The sequence below is a fragment of the Polyodon spathula genome, chromosome 7 (assembly GCF_017654505.1).
Source record: "Polyodon spathula isolate WHYD16114869_AA chromosome 7, ASM1765450v1, whole genome shotgun sequence".
Taxonomy (NCBI): Eukaryota; Metazoa; Chordata; class Actinopteri; order Acipenseriformes; family Polyodontidae; genus Polyodon; species Polyodon spathula.
The window spans coordinates 15,340,987-15,360,059 of NC_054540.1; the positions used below are offsets into that span (position 1 = coordinate 15,340,987).

General features: G+C 35.2%; 1 protein-coding gene across 3 annotated transcripts; it reads right to left on the reverse strand.

The window, feature by feature from the left end:
• Positions 1-5: 5 nt before the first annotated feature.
• On the reverse strand, positions 6-18,968 carry LOC121318234 (leucine-rich repeat-containing protein 23-like). Of its 3 annotated transcripts, none has more exons than XR_005950587.1 (11): positions 18,818-18,968; positions 18,201-18,399; positions 17,604-17,636; positions 16,503-16,613; positions 15,660-15,849; positions 14,928-15,128; positions 13,989-14,236; positions 13,661-13,726; positions 13,373-13,535; positions 4,084-4,198; positions 6-86 (listed from the first exon to the last, which is right to left on the reverse strand). XR_005950587.1 is itself a non-coding variant. In XM_041254689.1 (10 exons), exons 2-10 carry the CDS (start codon positions 18,371-18,373, stop codon positions 4,142-4,144), a joined length of 1,242 nt encoding a protein of 413 aa, XP_041110623.1. In that variant the 5' UTR covers positions 18,374-18,402; positions 18,818-18,968; the 3' UTR covers positions 974-4,141. The 3 variants fall into 3 exon arrangements, 1 of the variants encoding a protein (XP_041110623.1); XR_005950586.1 differs by having other exon boundaries at positions 18,201-18,402; XM_041254689.1 differs by lacking the exon at positions 6-86 and having other exon boundaries at positions 974-4,198; positions 18,201-18,402.
• Positions 18,969-19,073: the final 105 nt, after the last annotated feature.

The window sequence follows — 19,073 nt, forward strand, 5'->3', positions numbered from 1 at the left end:
TTTTATGAAGTAAATCACCTTGTTATCTGTACTGTCCTTCTGTGTTTGGAACAAGTAGGTCTGGATCCAGTGAAAGAGTTTGTTGGCTGCAGAGAGAGAGAGAGAGAGAGAGAGAGAGAGAGAGGGAAGAAGAAAATAGACAGTTGTATTGAGTTAGAGTGAAAGTATCTAAGCTTCCAAAAGTTTAGAAGGAGGGGCTCAAGCGGTCTCCCTCCTCAGGTTCTTTTTTTTTATTTATCTGCAGGCTGAATTAGCCAGTGATGTATCTATACTTGTAAGATGGAATGTGTATTTCCTTCCAAAGCAAACACAATTGTGAAAACAGCAAACCTTTAAGAGCCCTTTTTTTTTTTAAATATAAATATGAATAATGGTCTATGTATTTATTTTCTTGGAATGGGGTAGCAAAAGGGTTTACAGCAGGGTCTCATTAATAAACCTCAATGCTGCATGGGAAATGACATATGGAAGACAAATATATAATAAAGTTTGAAAAAGAATATGTCAATTTCAAATATTGCATCATATTTTTTAATATGATTCTCTATGGTGGTAAAGTTAAATGTGTCCAATGAGTGTGTATTGTGCATCTCAAATTAAATTCTTAAAACAAAGGCATATTTTTTCGACATTTACTGTCACTTATGTTCACAAAATCAGAAATGTGTACAAGTTCACCTTCAGTAAGTTTACAAGATCTTTCATGTTAATTTTTTTTGTGCCACGTGTGAAAATTTCCAAACGATAAAAAAAAAGGCATTTCCCAGGTCAGTGCATCCAAAACCGATTTGACTCTGTTTCATTTAATCATATTTCTGCTTTGAGAAAAATAGTCATTAGAATATAGAGAAGAAGAAAAATAGTCATTAGAATATAGAGAAGCAGAAAAATTGGAATTAAAGTTCACTCAGATCTTACTATAGGTCTATAGGACACAGTGTATGTAGTTCCAAATACATTTAATATATATTTCTTTATGAATGTACGGGGTGTGCAGTGTTTTTGGAGGTTTAATGAAAAGGAATCCAGCCTAAAGCTGTACCTCTGTTATATATTTTGCCGAGCAGAAAGAACAAATTGATTTAGTTCTCTATTTCTTTATACCAAGAGAATTGGTATAAAGATACCACGAGACCACAAGTACAAGGCAACAACAGCTTGACATATTTAATAAATACCAATATTGCCGTGTACAAACTGACCACAAAAGCATGAATAACCATGCACAAATATAGTTTATGTTTAGTCAATAGTGACAAAAAGTCTTCTGTCCCAAATATGGACTTCGAAAAAGTTGAAAGAACAGAAACATTGCTTTGTTTCTGTTTTGATGCTATGTTTGGATTCCCATTGGGCATTCTGGGGTGTCTGTTCAGTTCACATTTACACAAAACTTCAATGGATTATTTTGTATCATTTGCCATCAGTCATAGTGTGCGGAGAGATTTTATGTACCCAGTCCGTATTTTATTGTTTACAAAATGTGCGTAATCTTCCAGGATCAAAGACTTAAAAACAAATGCTGCATATGGTAAGCTATTAGATTACACTACTGTTTGTTTCTGAGGAATACAAACATACAATATACTGTACATAGTTTAAAACATCAGAATGACTGGGGCATTGTGTAAATGCATTATGTATTTAATGTCTGAATGTAATACCACATAATACTAAATGGATTTTGGTCACAGCTTTTAGATAATAAAAAATAAAAAATACCTGTTTTCACATTACTGAAAGCAACATTTGCAGGTTTACAGAGTGAATGCAGTTTTTATCCTGGGGAGACAAGCAGCAGGATTGATCTTTTCCACAGGCTTTCAATTTACACATTTGTGAAATTAACTTCTCAGCCTAACACATTATCTGTCTGAGTCACACAAAACCTTACTGCATAGCAAGTCCTCATACAAGCCTATTTTTAAGTTTTATTTGAATATTATCGAGATCTTGACAACATTTACTCATACTGTATCTCTTAATAAGGGAGCTGAAAATTTCCATTTCTATAAGGATCACATTATCCCAAAAGGCCTGAAACTGAAGGTTTGTGCCATTCTTTGATCTGCAGTGTTAATGTAACAGTAATGTAACTGCCAGACAATGCCTTGAGTAGTTCAGGGTCCCTACATTATCCATACACCCTACATCTCAGGTGAACCAAAATGGATAGGTCAAGTTGCATTTGACAACAACCAGAGAATACAACAAATGACAAAACATGAAATGGTGAAACATCAACATCTAAAAGCCTGTAAAGACAGCAAATGAGCCCTTAATTTTGTTTTAACACAGCTTTGGTTTTAGTAATTCTTTTAAATAAATATTTGTTCAAATCTGGCTAAATCACACAGAATTTTTTTTTTTTTTTAAATATAAATAAGGAGTTAGAACTGTACTATAATTATTACAGCAAAGCATGATTTTATATATTTAATAAAACTCATTAATGATTTAGTGTTAACAATGAATGTACAGCACATACATTAGTTAATCTCCCTATATACACCATTTCTATCTAAACCAAATGGGAAATAGTTTCAAAGATCCAATTGGATATTTCATAGCATTTCCCTCAGTTGTATCCGGACAAACATAAGGTTTACTGCTTCTATGTACCATCTGGTGCCTAGTAAAATGTCCGACTAAGAATTAATATAAAACATAAAAGAGGATTTGTCCGTTATTAGGCAATAATTTTAGACGTTCTTTTTATGGTTGGTGAAAGATGTTGAAGCCCCACTTCCAAATAAGCAAGGGTATACCATATTGTAAGCCAAGATGGTCTGTTTGCATTAACTCCTTACACTTCTTTTTTAAAACCTGTTAAAGCTGTCAAGACCTGCTCAAATGATTTGTTATTCTGCTAGTTTCAGTCATTGTTGTAACATGCTACAAGCTTGTATACTTATGTGAAACAAATTCAGTTTCAATATTTGGTGCACTGGGGTGGCTACATTTAAGCATTACCCTTTAAGAAATGCTCTATTGTACTAAATATTTTGTACACGTTGTTATTAGTTAACTGTTTACATTTCTATAATCTATAACCAAATATTCCAATGATTTTGCTTTACAGCATGTAGTGATTTCGTTTAGTAGTACAGTAAGTAAGCAGCTAGCCTGTACCATCAACCTGCACCATATCAAACAATGGAATATATTAAATTAAACTGTATTGTTCTATATTAGTTGGAATGACTAACAGTTATTATTACATGAAATGCAGTATACCATTCCATAGACCCTTCTTTGACACTTATGTCAGAGGTCTGCATATCAGTGTCTTTCTTCATATGCCACTTCTGACTTATTTTCCCTTTGGACCTATTTATGTCCTTTAACAGTTCTGAATATGCAGTCTAACACAGTATGAAGTCCATTGATGGAGACACTGACCTTTCATCATGAAATGGTATTTACACTGTAAAGGGCAAAGATTATTATAATTTTTTTTTTTTATTCAATGCATCATGCGTGACACTGTCACCTGAAATAGCTTTGAAACAGTTTATCCGAAGCAATATCTCAACAGACTTGTCAGTGGGTCAAAGCTGCTCAAAACCTCTTTTAAAGGGATACAGATTATTGGCGTGAGATGGTTACCGAACACTCGTGTTTTATTAGGATCTAGAGGCTTCTCATTAATACGTTACATCGAATGATGTTGGCAACTCAGAAGCGGACACTTCAGTGTCCATATCAACTGGTCATTCTTGACTGACCATTAAAAAAAAATAAAAAACAAGGGTTTTCTGTGATCATCATTGCTAGCACAGTACGAATACAAGTACATGTTTCCTTTCTACAGCAGTTTCACTAAATTATTTAAAAGTTGATGCCAAGTATACAGTACACTTTAAGGTATTAAATAGTTGGTTTAATTTGACTGAATGACTATCAGGAAAATTCAATAACATGCATCTCTTACCAGACAAATACCTTTTTTTCTGTTTTCACTTGCACAGAAAAGATAATAATAATTTTAAAACAAATCTGATTGAATTTTACAAATGCACAACAGATATTCAAACTGGTTTTCAAATTATTTGCTGATTAAACCATGACACACTTAAACACCTGACACACAAGGCTTGTCTTGGTTACAGATGATCTTCTGGGCAAGGTCACAGCTCGTTCAAGTATGTGGTGGAACTGGAGGGTTCGACAGAAGCCACGCAGCTGTCCTAACCACCTGGAAAGCACAGAATCATCGTTATTACCACAGCAGGTGGGATTATTTATCACGTTTAAAGAATGTTGTTTCAAAGTGTGATTTTATGAATAAAGTATGACATTCATTAACATGTTAACATAAAGAATCAAACAGCTCTATATTCAAGGAGAATCAGGAACCAACAGGAAACTCGTCAACCACTAGAAACACTTCATGAAGAAGAAAACTAACTGATAAACTGAAAACTCTCTATTTCACTGTCCTACAACAGGCTAACTGATTTTAAAATGGTTCCACTATATCAATACCGTAGTTCAGGTTAATAGGTAATTCCAGGAGAAATCAAGGTAAACCATAAAATCAGTTAAATTGCTTTAGTTAATATAAACATTCTCATTTAAAACAATGTTTTTTTAATAATTACATTTTTATTTGGTAGCTTAAAACACGTATGTGGTTGACTTTGTATTTATCACTTTTACAAATTGGACAGGTTAATATTTTCTTACTGGTATGAAAAGGTAGAGTAAAGAAGGCTGTGGTTTTCTATTTGGCAACATGCTGCGTACTTTTTGGGGGTAATCACAGAATAACTACAGACAGATAGTTGACGAAATCCAGGATGATTGCCCAGTGTTGTAAAATTCTCTAATAATAAGCTGTGGCATACTGGGTGGAATCCCTAAGTAAGCACTTGACCCCCTGCTTGCATTCCACGCTTGGAACGGGCATTTCCAAAATCTAGAAAAGTCATTTGATGGTATGATGACATCAAAATTCTAGAAAAAGAACGATCCATTCTAGGTTCCAGACACTGCTGCAAACATTTTTGTTTAGCTTTTATTTATTTGCTTTAAAAAAAAAAAAAGTGTATTTCTAAAATAACAATGTCCTGCAATCATTTAATTAGAAATTGTATTGAATGGTTTTATAACAAGCAAATAACTGTGTGGAGAACCGTAATGTGTGTGCGTTACAGTATATTTTTATGAGAAATGTGAGTGGCACCTGGAAAGCTGCTCTGAGCCAAACGTCAGAATGATGACTGATGTCTTTGGAATGCTTCCCTGCAAAACCTGAAGAAACTATGCTGTTAATAATGTGCTGCTCACAGACAAATAAAAAGCTTGGCTTAATTGTTCTACTTAAAAAAATAGCTTAATTGATTATCTATTGATAACACCAACATAATCTACATATCCTCCTTTCAATGTTGACAGCTGGTATCATTTTGTTTATATGCATATATGTTAAGAGTTTTGTATTATCTTTATTTTTAAGACTGTGTAAGAAAATTAAACGTACAAAAATGACAAAATGCCTGCTACATCAATTAAAACAAGATCTGCAGTAAAATCATAGCGAGGAAAAAGATGTGCTCATCTATTCGATGTCTGATGTTATTCCGTTCTATATACAACAAAATTAATTAAACGGTATATATTTCTAAATGAGAATAAACAGTCCAATTACATGCTGCCTTGCTGAATTGATTACTGCTGTATGTGGACCCTTCACTAAGTCACTGTTTTCAATATTTTGTGATGTTTTTGTTATTAAAGCAAGGGGACACTGTCTTCATTCCTCTCATCTTTCATTTCAAAGCTCCTGTGGTCCTGTTTTGAAACACAAGTATATAGTTTCATCAGCAGAATGCTCTTTTCTTATCTCCAGGTAGCTGGACATGGTTAATCGTAGTTACACTACAACAGTTACTAAGAATTTTTGGCTTTAAGGTTTAACAGTCTTCAGAATCTGGTTCATACTGTGAAAGTAGAACCCACCTTAGGATATAACACACAGGCCCTGTGCTTTGCTGATCTGGAATGGCGTTGTATAGTATGGCTGAAGGTTAGTCTATGAAGCAATGCCTTGAGGGGGCCTAAAACTTTTACCTTTACACATAACTTACATTTAACATTCCAAGGAAGCCAGCCAGGTGTGGAGAAGGGGGATACGTGTATATGTTTTTACAACAGTCTCTATTGTTGCATCAGATAATGTAACTCAGCAGTTATAATAAAGTTCTAATGATAATGGCTAAGTTTACAATGACTTTTGGCACACAGAATGGAACTTTCTTTTTCTAAAATTTTGATGTCATCATACTGTGCTTTCCTATATTTCGTGGAACGCCTTGAGGGGTAGGCCAGTGCCAGTTTGGTACCATAGACATTTGACAAAATGCATCCCAATCCAGGGACACATTGAAGAATCCTCATCTTACTGAGACAGATGTAAGTCTTGTGATACAAAATGCTTATTGCACAATGCAAAGTCAATGAAAAAAAATAAACACAACCAGGGAAAGGGCACAAAGCTACATCCGTGCTTCCCCATGACTTTTAGGAATTTCACAAGAGACTTCTCTGATTAATCTCAAAACAGGTTCATCTATTTTTTACTGTACATCTTTTAGCAATATAAATTACAAATATAGTATAAAGTCAATATACACACCTAGACTGATGCTGATAAAACCACTGAAATGTCAGCTCAATCGATAAACCTTTATCATGCAGTCCTAAAGTTAATTATAGTAGTTATACAGCTTTTTTTTTCACAATATATTGATTTGCAGTTAAGAATCGTATATATTTTACCAGACATATTTGTGTGATGAAATACACTAGTTATTTTTATATTACCGAGTACATAAAACAAAGCACATATTGATAGTATGTATTGGCACAACTGTAACACAGCACATTAACAAATCTCTTTTGTGCTAAGAAATCTTAATGGAAACATTTAACAAATAATTAGCCATCCTTGGAGATACAAATAAATGAGTAATGACAAGTACAACACTCCAGTTACATCTGCTGTAAACCTGGATACCTCTTTTTAATGCAATGTAGGTTTAACTAATGGTATGGATTTCTTGATGCCTGACATCAGAAATATTAGCATAGCATAGATTGCTATAAAATGATATGCACCAGTGAGGTTTTGTTGTAAACTCATGTCAATATAAAAAAAGTGGGTCAAGTGTATTTTTTTTTCAGGAATAATAGTGCTACAGTCATAGCTTGCTACCTCTATTTCTGTTGTAAACATAGCCATTGAAAATGAGCAAAGAAATATCTTTTGAAGTACAGTTCATGATTGCAGTTAATACCATATATGTACTCTGAACACTTACTGTAGTTTCCTGTAAGCTTTGCATGCTTACTTAGTTTTCAAATGACAATGCATGTTTAAAAATGTATGTTTTACAAGTAATTAACCTATTTTTTCCCCATCTCGGCAAGTTGGTGTATGCACTGCTTGCAATAATAAAATTTTTACTTTTTAATTTCTCTATTGTAATGGTATCAGGGACCATGGTAATTGTAAATTAATGTGTTAACTGTATTAGCTGGCTACAGTTACCACACAGGTTTATTTTTTAATGTTTTGATAGATGGAGTAGTTAATTGAAGAGTATTGAACTGGGAGTTTGGCTTTCTGTATGCCTTCCAGGGACACTAGGCTACATCAACATCCTTTGAAAGTAACCATAGCAACAACACAATGTCAGTAGACTGAACAGTTTTAAACACTGATTTGACCAGTACCTCCTTTTCATTTCTGTTAATTGTAGTAGGTCTGTTTTCTGTACCTCACATGGAGTTAATTCTCCTGATTTCTGTAAAATGTTCTTTGCAAGTTGAAAACTTCTAAACAAACACGTTTATTAATGCCACCAATGATCTCCACAACTGTTAAGAATAAAAACATTGAAATACCCCTTTCACAGTAACTTAGTTTTTACCTAAGCGGATACTAACTACACAAATCATTATTATCTAAGGTTAATGCTTACTTAGGCTACCTAAAAGGAGAGGCAAACCATGATATAAAGGTGACATCTCTACGTGCATGTGATTCAATAACACATATTTTATTGTATAAATGTTAGTTGAAAAAGCTGTTGTAGAAATAATTAAGGTATTTATTTGATTAATCTGGAATAAAACTAGAAAAGAGTTCCCAATGTACTTGTTGTAACTTTATGGTATTCAATGCCAAGTCATTTTCAGAAAATGTCTTATATGTAATACTGCAGAAGTTACTTTGTCACTTGCTATAGTACTGGAAAATATCTTACATATGCAATAAGATATTTCAAGAGTGCCTTTTAAGAAACGCAACTTAATGTTTGCTTTGTTTATGGGAGACTAGAAATGAGTTCCCCTTGTAACTTACAGTATTTATTGCTAATTGATTTTGAGAGAATTTTTTTATATTTAATACTATAGTATAGAAGTGGCTTTGCTTAATTACCTGAATGTTATGATTGCACGTTTAAATCAATTACATTGGAATAGATTTCTAGTAAATCATTCACTCTGGCTAACAAACAGAATCTATGAACTTTAAATTAAGCAGCTAAAATAATTTTGTATAATAGATACATCTGGAGTTGTTTTCAAACTACCAATATCAAAAAGGGTTCATATTTATAATAAATGCAATTATTATTCCAATAATAATTTGAACACATACATATAAAATAGCCCTTAAATATGTAAATTAACTAAACTAGAGCTCCAACTAATACCTTCAACGATACAGTGTTTTTCACCCTCTGTACAGTACAGTAGCATTTTGTATTGGATAGAATATTGTGTGGGTTTTAAGTTATCCTATTTATCTTCGGAAGGGAGAACAAGTCTATGACTGTAAAAAGGATATCTGAAATGGAAAGTTCTATATATTGTTTGGGTCCCGTATATTCATATTTGCCATGAAACCTATTTTTATATAATCAATAGCCCTGCTCCATTTTGTCTGTCTGCCCTTTGATGGCATTTACTGTAGCTAACTGACCAATTTGAAAGTAATGCATAGCATTTTTTTATGAATCATGAATGGACAAAACAAGTGGTAAACAAGTAGAGGTATTGTGCTTAAACAGCTATATAAATGATGTAAGGGTAGCCACACTCAATAGAATAGAGTATTTTGGAGATATGTGAGCATAAAGTGAAAGTTCACAATGCTGGAATTATTATGCTGGAAGTAAGGTGCTGTAAAACACCAAAAGTTCAACAGGTTTAATAGCAAGTGCCTGAGGAGAAGTTAGGATTTACGATGGCACCAGGTGGCATGAAATAATGGAAAATTACAAAACAGAGATGGCAGAGCAGAGGTAATAAAACAGGACCGGGCATGTCTTTTGGGTGTTTGGTCAAAAGGTCAAGACAAGGCAAGCGTTAGGATGAACGCCAAGGGGATGCAGGGACATGGAGCAGAGAGTAGCAGCTGACACGTGGCTGTCATGGAAACGATGTCTAGGAAAAGAGCGCATGAAACAGCAACAGCTGAAACAGTGACATTTGATGTTCTGGAGAATAAATGTCTCAACTTAAGAGTTCTAGGCAAGCCAGGTCTGGAGGCACATGTAGTGAGGCCCATTAGCATTCACTAACATCTTTCTCTATTGTTATAACCCACTTCTGGACAGATTATTGCATTACCAGGTACTGTATGTTAATACAGTCATTTAGAATAATAGAACAGACCTACACTACCAATATTTGGTGCTCTGAACTATGTTTTATTGTCCTGCTGACACTCTTAATCAAAAAACGCTCGGAGGATGTCATGGAGTAGGCTGGTCAGATGTTGACACAGCTCTAAAACATGTGATGCCTGTGGTATAGTATATATGCATAATTCAACAAACTCACTCACTAAATCAACCACCAGACACTGTTCAGAGTTACTCTGAAATTACATTATGAATTGCATTCAGGTGTCAGGTAGACCTCTGCTAGAGCGAAATGGAATTCGACTGGTATTTACAAAACATGCAGGGTTGATTTTATTCCCGACTTCAAAAGGGAATTGCTTGTACTGACTTGCACGCCGATAGCAGATATAGAAATCTGGAGAACATGAAATGCCAAAATATTAGTTTAAAAAAACAAAAAGGGATTTACTGCATAGGCAGTTAAAAATGAATAACCTTTGACTGTGAAGATGTCAATAAATGTATTTTGACATCTTGTAAACCCCAAAGGTTGAACAGTAACTCTTAGCCTATTGTAGAAGACCAAACCGAAGACTTGTCTGGGGCTCATTATTGAAGTATAGGATAAATATTGCTTTAATTAATGCCTGATGCAACATTTAGGCGATTCATTTATGGATTGTTTTGTAATTCAGACAAATCAATCAAAAGCAATGCTATTCAGCAACAAAATATGAAGTTATAGGTTAACAAAATAATCTACAGCACTTGTCTAACAGTAAACATTAGGAGAAAAATGCAAAACACCAACTCTCGATTTTTACATGGTTCTTGGGGGGGGGTGGGGAATCTACTGTCTTGTGCAGCTGTAGTTAAATTTGCAGCTGCTCGCTTTCAGCACCCCTGGAATACCAGATCTGGAATCCTTGGCCTTTTTTGACAAATTCTATCCTTAGGCAACCCACACACCGTATAGAACGAAAACACATAAATTTGTTCTCTCATAGCTGGTGAATCTGCCAAGTCTAATTAGCTGTGATTTCTACTGACTGGTTACTGCACTTTTCTTCGTAATACTCTTAAATTTACTAGTAAAAGGTACACCTCCAGACCATACCCCCATTTTAACATCAGATTAATGTTTTGCATTTATATATTTTCACACTATTTTCACACACACACATATATATATATATATATATATATATATATATATATATATATATATATATATATATATATATATATATATATATATATACACACACACACATACATACACACACAGTGGACAAAGAAATGGAAACACCAATGTAAAGTCACTTAATAGGGCGTTGAACCACCATGTGTGGCCAGTACAGCCTGTATCCGCCATGGCATAGAATCTAAACAGCCTCTGGAATTCTGCAGGAGGGATGTGGCACCATTCTTCCACAAGAAAGTCAATCAACTCATGTCTGGTTGAAGGAGGTGTAAAACACTGTCTCAGGCGTCGTTCCAGAATATCCCATAAATGCTCGATTGGGTTCAGATCTGGTGACTGAGAAGGTCGTGGCATATGGATAACATCAGTGTCATGCTCATCAAACCAATGGGCAACCACACTTCTGTGGATGGGGGCACTGTATTGTCATCCTGGAAGACACCCCCTCCCCTGCCACCCCCCGGCAGGAAAGAAATGTTGCAACATGGGGTGAAGATGATCACTCAATACCATTAAGTAGCAAACCATTAAATGAGTGAGCCCAAACCATGCCAGGAAAATGCACCCCACAACATTACGGAACCACCAGAACCCTTCACTGTTGGAACCAAGCACTCAGAGCTGTGGAGATCCTTAGGTTGGTGCCACACATGCATTCATCCATTTGTTGAGAACATGGTGAAGGATAATTCATCTGACCATATCACATTTCTCCACTGCTCGGTAGTTCATTGCCTGTGATCTTTGCACCACTGGACTCGCAAACATGCATTGCCACGTGTGATGAGCGGTTTGTGCACTGCAACCCTACTATGGTATCGGCTCTGTGGAGTTCTCAGCAGATGAAATTGGCTGCTCGTGCCCCAGGTTGAAATTTGCAGTCAATTGATCTGCAGTTGCTCACCTGTTTTGCCTTGCACTTCGAATAAATACAAGAATATCATGATCCTGGAGTATGCGCTTCTGTCCACTGTTGTCCTTTGCAGATGATGTCTTTCCCTCGGAATTCCATGCCGACATCACCTTAGACACCGTTGCTCATGAAACATCAGCAAGTTGAGCAGTCTTGGTCACTGAAGCTCCTGCCAAACGTGCCCCAACAATCACCTCTCTTTCAAAGTAACTGAGGTCTCCGCTTGCAGCCATGTTAGCCATAATTATAGGCAACCAGGCCTGTGCAGCATTTTTATACATGACCCTAAGCATGCTGGGATGTTATCTGCTTAATTAACACATGAGTCACACCTGTGTGGAAGCCCTTGCTTTCAATATGCTTGGTGTCCCTTATTTACCCAGGTGTTTCCATTTTTTGTCCACTACCTCATATATATATATATATATATATATATATATATATATATATATATATATATATATATATATATATGAACAGATCACTTCTCTTCACAAACCAGCTCCCTGATGATCTCTGATCTAACGGAGTTGGAAGCTCTCTTTTATAGTATGTGGCTATTCCCAAACGACACCAATTATCTCGTTTGGGAACAGCCACATTCTCACATGTTTTTGGCAGGGATAGGAATTAACCCCGTCCCTGCTAACCACCAACAAAACACAAACACCACCGAGACTTTACTTTATTTACATGCAGAAACTGCTCTCTGCCACAATATATATATATATATATATATATATATATATATATATATATATATATATATATGTGACACTTACATTTATAAATATACTGTATAACCTGCTAAGTATACTGATAATATTTGCTTTTTTTAAGTTTTATCGATGCAGACTTCTAATCTTAATGGACCATGCAAATACACTGCGCAAAAACAACCACCCAAACAAATCATCACCAGTAAAACATAGAGAAATACATACTTTACATACTAAAGGCAAACAGTAAATCATGTTAGTGGAAACATGTGTCCTGGAGGCACTGTTTTTATGTGTCTAACATATGGACCAGCAATCAAACACAATATATTTTCTTATGCTCTATTCATCCCCTTTATTGACACCAAAAGAAAATCAGAGGCTGGAAAGATGAAGTGCAAGCTAGTACTTCAAAGGAGATACCAGACACCATGTCAGAACAGATGTTTCTATCAACAAAGATTCTATGTCCAAGAGTCATGTTCATTTTAAATTCTTGCTATATGTTTACAACATTATTCCATACTATTAACCTCCAGTGCACTGCAATCAATGAGAAAGCATATGCTGTTATCTAGTTTGTAGAACCAACGTATCCCCCCACCTCCTACTTGCAACTACAGTACATATGTCTGTGAACCAAATAAGCATGCATGGGGAACAACTACTATACTTGTGTCAGTAGGAAGTAATAAATTGTATCTCCAGCTTGGTTTTTAGCTCACAAATTAAAATACTCAAATGTTGGTTAAACTTAAAACACTTTTAAACATGGTACATGTATAGAACTGTTATTTTCAAGATGGCCCTGTAAGTTAAAAAGATTTCTTAAATATGAGAACAACTGTATTTAAAATGTAATAAGGCACCACACATTCCATTGCAACAGGCTCACCTCTTCTGGCTTGGTTAGGTCATGGAAAGGAATGTCCCCAGGTCTTCTCTTGCCATGGTCCCACTTCTTCCAGAATTTAGTAAACATGTTCTGTTCAATGGCTCCAGGGACCTTCCTGGGGTCAATGCTGTGGAAATCCTCAGGGGGTATGGTTTCGAGATATCTATAAAATATTATTCCTAACTGAACACAGCTGTTTAATGGAATTTATATATGTTTAATTAATGTAAGTTTATACGCATAGTTTACATCTGCTTTCTTGATTTGGGATATTAAGTTTAACAGTACCGTATGTATCCTTCCAGTTCCAACCTCAGGCTGTCTTTATGTTCTTTTAGCTCTTCTTGAAGATCCCTGTAACAACAACAGAAGGCTTGTAAATAACTGTAGATTGTTTGTTTGTGCCACCCCACAACAACCCTAAACACTGGATTAATGCAAGAATACCTTAGAATCTGTGGTGATGTTCTTATTGGCATTAAAGTGACATACCCTACGGCAGAATGCGATTCTAGGTTTGGTTAGATTATGGAAAGGATCCCAGGTTATACGCTTTGACCCTGGACAAAAACACCTCTTCTTTAACATTATTACACATTATGTTTGCTATACTCACATGATCCTCCCATGCATGTAATGTATGGTGCTTGCCACCTCTTGCTGTTTTCTCTGTATTTTGCCCTGGTAGGCAGCCCTAGCAGCCTCTATTAGTTCTTCCTTTGTCTGTCCATCCTTGGCAGACTGTGGTACCAGGAGCTGCCTGTGACCACAAGGATCTCGAAGAAGTGTGTTATCCAGTATTTCCACTACAGTCGATTGTTTTACCATGGTGACGTACCGGTTATCCCTGGCTATTGGGTTACCCTGACAAAAAAGGTTTTAAGAAATAAATTACTAATGCTTCCCATGGCTTTTCCTAATTTGCAACCCCTCCCTTATTTTCAAACTACTGTCAGGTCTAAGCATCATTTATATGTTTTATAATACTCATTTATATGTTTCAATACTAATTTGAAAGCAGGAACAGCTAAACAGAACATGAAGAGGTATAACTGATAGCAGATTTAAAGCAATGTGCTTGAAGTACTGCTAAAAGTGCTGACTGCTGAAAGTGAAATAGGAGTAAAAGGCAACACAAGAGTTAGGAATACATACGAACAGTGGCTTATGCAGTAACTCACTGGTACTGATACAGAGTTAATGGCTATAAACACAACAAGCTGTAATTCTACAAATGGCTCATAGCATATAGTAGCGACTCTTGTGCTCTTGTTGCCCCACAATGTGGGACCATTAAAGATAATTTGGTAATGGGCATTAATCTTTGCTGTTTCTTGCATAAAAGTGTTAGAAGTTTAACATGCACAACCGGTATCAATAAATGGTTTTAATCTTGACAATTTTTGGATTGATTTTTCAGAGCAACAGAATGACTGATGAATTAATAAATCATATATCTTATTAAGTACGATATGGAATAGCAACAGTATTCTATCGAAGTTGGTTGATTGGTCCTCTGTGGATTTCAAGGTGCGATTCCTGTGGAGCACCCTACCTTCAGCTTCAATTGCTTCAGCCTGAACAAAGTCTTGAGTATTTGCAAGCTCTCGTGAAGTGAATGAATCTCATTGTTAGAGATGTCTGCAAAGTGTAGATTCAGAGAACTCGAGAGAGGGAGCAGGTTTCTGATCTGATTATTCTGAGCGTGAAGCTCTTGCAGTTGGGGCAGGTTCTGAATGCCTTCTAAGGATTCCAACTGGCAAAAAAAATACAAATTACAATGGTTAAACTTATACATTCGGAAGCACAGCACTGTCTCTAATAATAAAAAAAGAGCAGAGACACTCTGCTTCTGAGTTCTAATGCATGTGAACCCTCAGGGTAAAGTCAAAACCAAGCCCAAGATATATACTCTACAGTGTACCAAATGAAACGTTTGTCTACTTCAGCTAGTTTCAGAATGGTTTTACTGTAGTGTCTTTGAGTGTTTGGAAGTTGTGGGAAGAAAACAATAAACAACCAAAAATGACCTACTGTAACTTTACATGCACATTTTGATTTAAGCCAAATATAATTTATCAATGTGTGAAAACACCATATTTTTTTACAGTATTATTCAGATTTTAGTGAGTAACTTGAAAATCACAATTCACAAACCCTTATCTTTTCATTTTCAGCAAGTGATACAATTAGGCCCTCTTGACACTTTGCATATCCTATAGTGATATATTAGGCTTAGGCAGATGTTGTCACAAGCACATTGATACCCAAGAACTGTAAAAAGTACCTTGTTGGAGTCTATGTGCACCTCGGTCAAGTTACTGAGAACAGGCATGCCTTGTATAGTCCTTATCTGGTTGTGTGAGACATTGAGAATGGTCAGCATCTTGTTGTGTTGTAACCCTCTCAGACTGCTGATAGCATTGTAGCTCAGCTGTAAAGCTAACAGGTGAGGTAAGACACTGACTCCTTGTATACTAAAAAAAAAAAAACAATTAGAAAAGATTTACTAAGAGCAATATAGAAATGTAGGTATACTAAATCCCCTTGTCTTTTAGGCATATGGCAATAATAGTTTTAACACAACAATTACCTTTAAACAAGGCATGTCTGTAACTTGCAATAATGTGTGCCCCAGTACTGTTCATAACGTACTGTACACATCCTTGAAAAGAAAAGTAACACATTGCAGCTGCCAGTGTCATGAAATATAGGTCACCATGAAATATGAAAAATAAAGTTTTGTCAAATAAAGCTCAAAAGTTAAACCAATTAGGTGCCAATAAGGTTAAAATTGAGGTCACGTGTCCAAAATATGCTGTGATTGGAATAATGTGTATCTATTTAAATTTGATCAAGCGGTTGTGAAGATATCGCCTTCATTAACAAACAATCAGAGGCTAGAATTCAGGCCAGCATGATTTAGACTGTGCCACCCTCAAGAATTAGAGGTAAGGAATGTCCATACTTAAACATATAGTGATCCTAAATGTTTTGGAAAACATTTGTGATGGTTTCTCCGGTAATCCCTGTCAATGGGAAAAGACAATGACTTTGAACTATCCTTAAAAAGTAGGTAGACCATTACGCTTACTCTAGATTGATCTTTACATATCATAAGAGCACTTACCCTTTTAGAGCGTTTAGGGAAGCATTCAGTTCACAGAGATTCTCTAACGGATACAAAGATTCATTTTGCAACTCTTCTAATTCATTTAAAGAGATATCCAGTTTAAGAATCCTGTATAGCAGTGAGAAGAAACAATGTTACTAAGTTTAAAAAAGCTGGTACTGTTATTTCAAATCTGCAAAGATAGTTTATTTCCAATATCTTGGGTTCTCCATTTACATTACAAACATACTGTACATGATCTGTCATACCTTTGTTTGAGAACCGATAAAGCTATATAGTTTCTGTAATGCTGCCCCTGAAACCTCCCTCGATTCCCTTATTCCTACAGCTGTATTAATTACTGTATTAGCTGTATTCAATTATTCTCTAATATAAGATTTTGAAGAAAGACTATAAGACCTGTAACTGTAAAACAGCTGTATTTAGGGTTAAAATGTTTTAGTAAATGTTTTGTTAACTATCAAAGCATAAAACTGCATTATTCAGTTGGTAAAACTGTAAGGTTTTTCCCACATTCATTTTAAAGTAACTAAATTAATGACCAGAACGCCTGCTTTACGAACAGAACATGTACCGTTCAATCTCAGAAACAGAATGAAATTTCTTAAAACAGCCATGTTATTGTTTAGAATGTTACTTTATTGACACATTACACATCTGAATGTAGATAGCTTGCATGTGTTGCACATATTTTTGTGGTTTGTATGTCTTTGATTGAATTAAAGCAGATGATTAATCATCTTTTTAAAAAAAATGAATGCAAAAACTTGGCAATCAAAGTCTGAGACAGGGCCTTCGCAGCTGGGTTAAAGCAGACACTGACCAACTTCTGGAAAGACGATTTTAATCCTGTGATTTTGGCACAGTAGCCCGTTTGTTTAAACACTCCTCCTTGGTGCCACTGTTCTGCATTTCAAATCAGATATTTATATGTTACAAAATAAATAAAAAAATAAATAATTATACTTGTGTATAACAAAACTTGTGAGCAGAGAAAGGTTTGGTGTAAAGTATAGGTTGTGCTTTATAATATAATGCAACCTACTAAGAAAATAATCAATTGAGAAATATTCCCTTGATAATGTGTGTAATAATTACCTTTCTGGGTGTCCAGTTACTGGCCATTGTTCCCTACAAAAAAATAAAGATAAATCTTTTTGTTTTTAAACCTATTATAAAAAAATAAATAAAAAAAAACCTATTCAAAGAGTAGGGCTAAGTTCAAAAGTAAACCACCCACTTGGAGTCTATCTCTGTGGAGGTAGGGACCGCTGTGTGCATTTTTATGTATTTATTTATTTATTTTCATTTCCAGGTAATGTTATTTTTCATGAGTGATAATGTTTTTTTTTTTTTTTTTTTTTTTTTTTGCAGTACTTCAATCTTAAGTGACCAATTTTGTGTCATCAACATGGCTTTTTTTTTCAGTATCTCGGTAGACTTGGTCCTGGTAAAAAGCACAGTGGTACCTAACCACAGAAAGTGTTATAGAATATGAAATTTAAAGACTTTGTCAAAATGAAGGTTACAGAAAAATACCCTACATATTCACAGACCGCTTAACAAACGAAGCGTATATTAATGATGCAGTATTCACTTGCTTATTTGTTTATTTTAGGAACTGTGATTCATTTTTCTTTTCCCCGAGAGATTACTTGCAATGTAATCCAGCAGACAATACTAGCATTACTGTACCTGGGCTCAGATCCAAAAACAAAACTATACCCCAGTTCTTTGAGGCGAGACATCTTCATATCAATGCAGAAGTGTGGCCCTTCTGTTTTTACATTCCAAGTAAAAGGAAGAATGTCCATTAACATAACTGTACCACGGTCTTCAACATAGTGGCGATCCAGCTTCCTGTCCATTACTTCCTGATAACATGGATTCTGTTCTTCTTATAATAATAATAATAATAATAATAATAATAATAATAATAATAATAATAATAATAATAATAATATCCTTAGAAAAAGGTTATATACATGTAGAAGTTAAGGCAATTATACTCACTAGTTATTTTTAATATATAATTTGAGCAGTACCTTACTTTTCAGCAATTACACAGAATATATTGTGCATTTGGACAATAACTGTATTTTGTATGCTCTCATAGAACTTAAGACAGAACTACCACAGTGCAAATTGACCATCAATGTCAATATGTAAGAGTGATCTAAGGCTATAGCAAATGCTTTGTTTTATTGATAATGATAGACAACAATAATTCACTACAATGGGGAGCATACCATAATGTGATGACGGAGAGGGCCGATTAGAAATTGAGAAAAAAAAAAATTAAAAAGCTTTACCTTTCGTATAATTCCACGATGGCTTAGGTATTCAAATGTACTCAACTCTTGTTGCTACAACAACATTTGCAGTAGCTACACCTCTAAGCCGCCAATAGAAAACGACACTGCCACATGTAGTTGAAATACCCTTTGGCCAGACTTGCACAGATCCTGCCTACTGGTAACAAAAGCACTACAATTCCCAAAATGCAGTGGTGCTAGGAGACGCATATATTAGTTGCTTAAACCTGAGCGTGCTGATGTGGGACTTGTA

Excerpts from the sequence above, each read along its gene's own strand:
- LOC121318234 (XM_041254689.1), bottom strand. The coding sequence starts at position 18,373 with ATGGACAGGAAGCTGGATCGCCACTATGTTGAAGACCGTGGTACAGTT. Across the intron at positions 14,237-14,927 it reads TGAAGCAATTGAAGCTGAAG|GGTAACCCAATAGCCAGGGA; the intron begins GTAGGGTGCTCC and ends CTTTTTTGTCAG. Across the intron at positions 13,727-13,988 it reads TACATGCATGGGAGGATCAT|GGATCTTCAAGAAGAGCTAA; the intron begins GTGAGTATAGCA and ends TTGTTGTTACAG.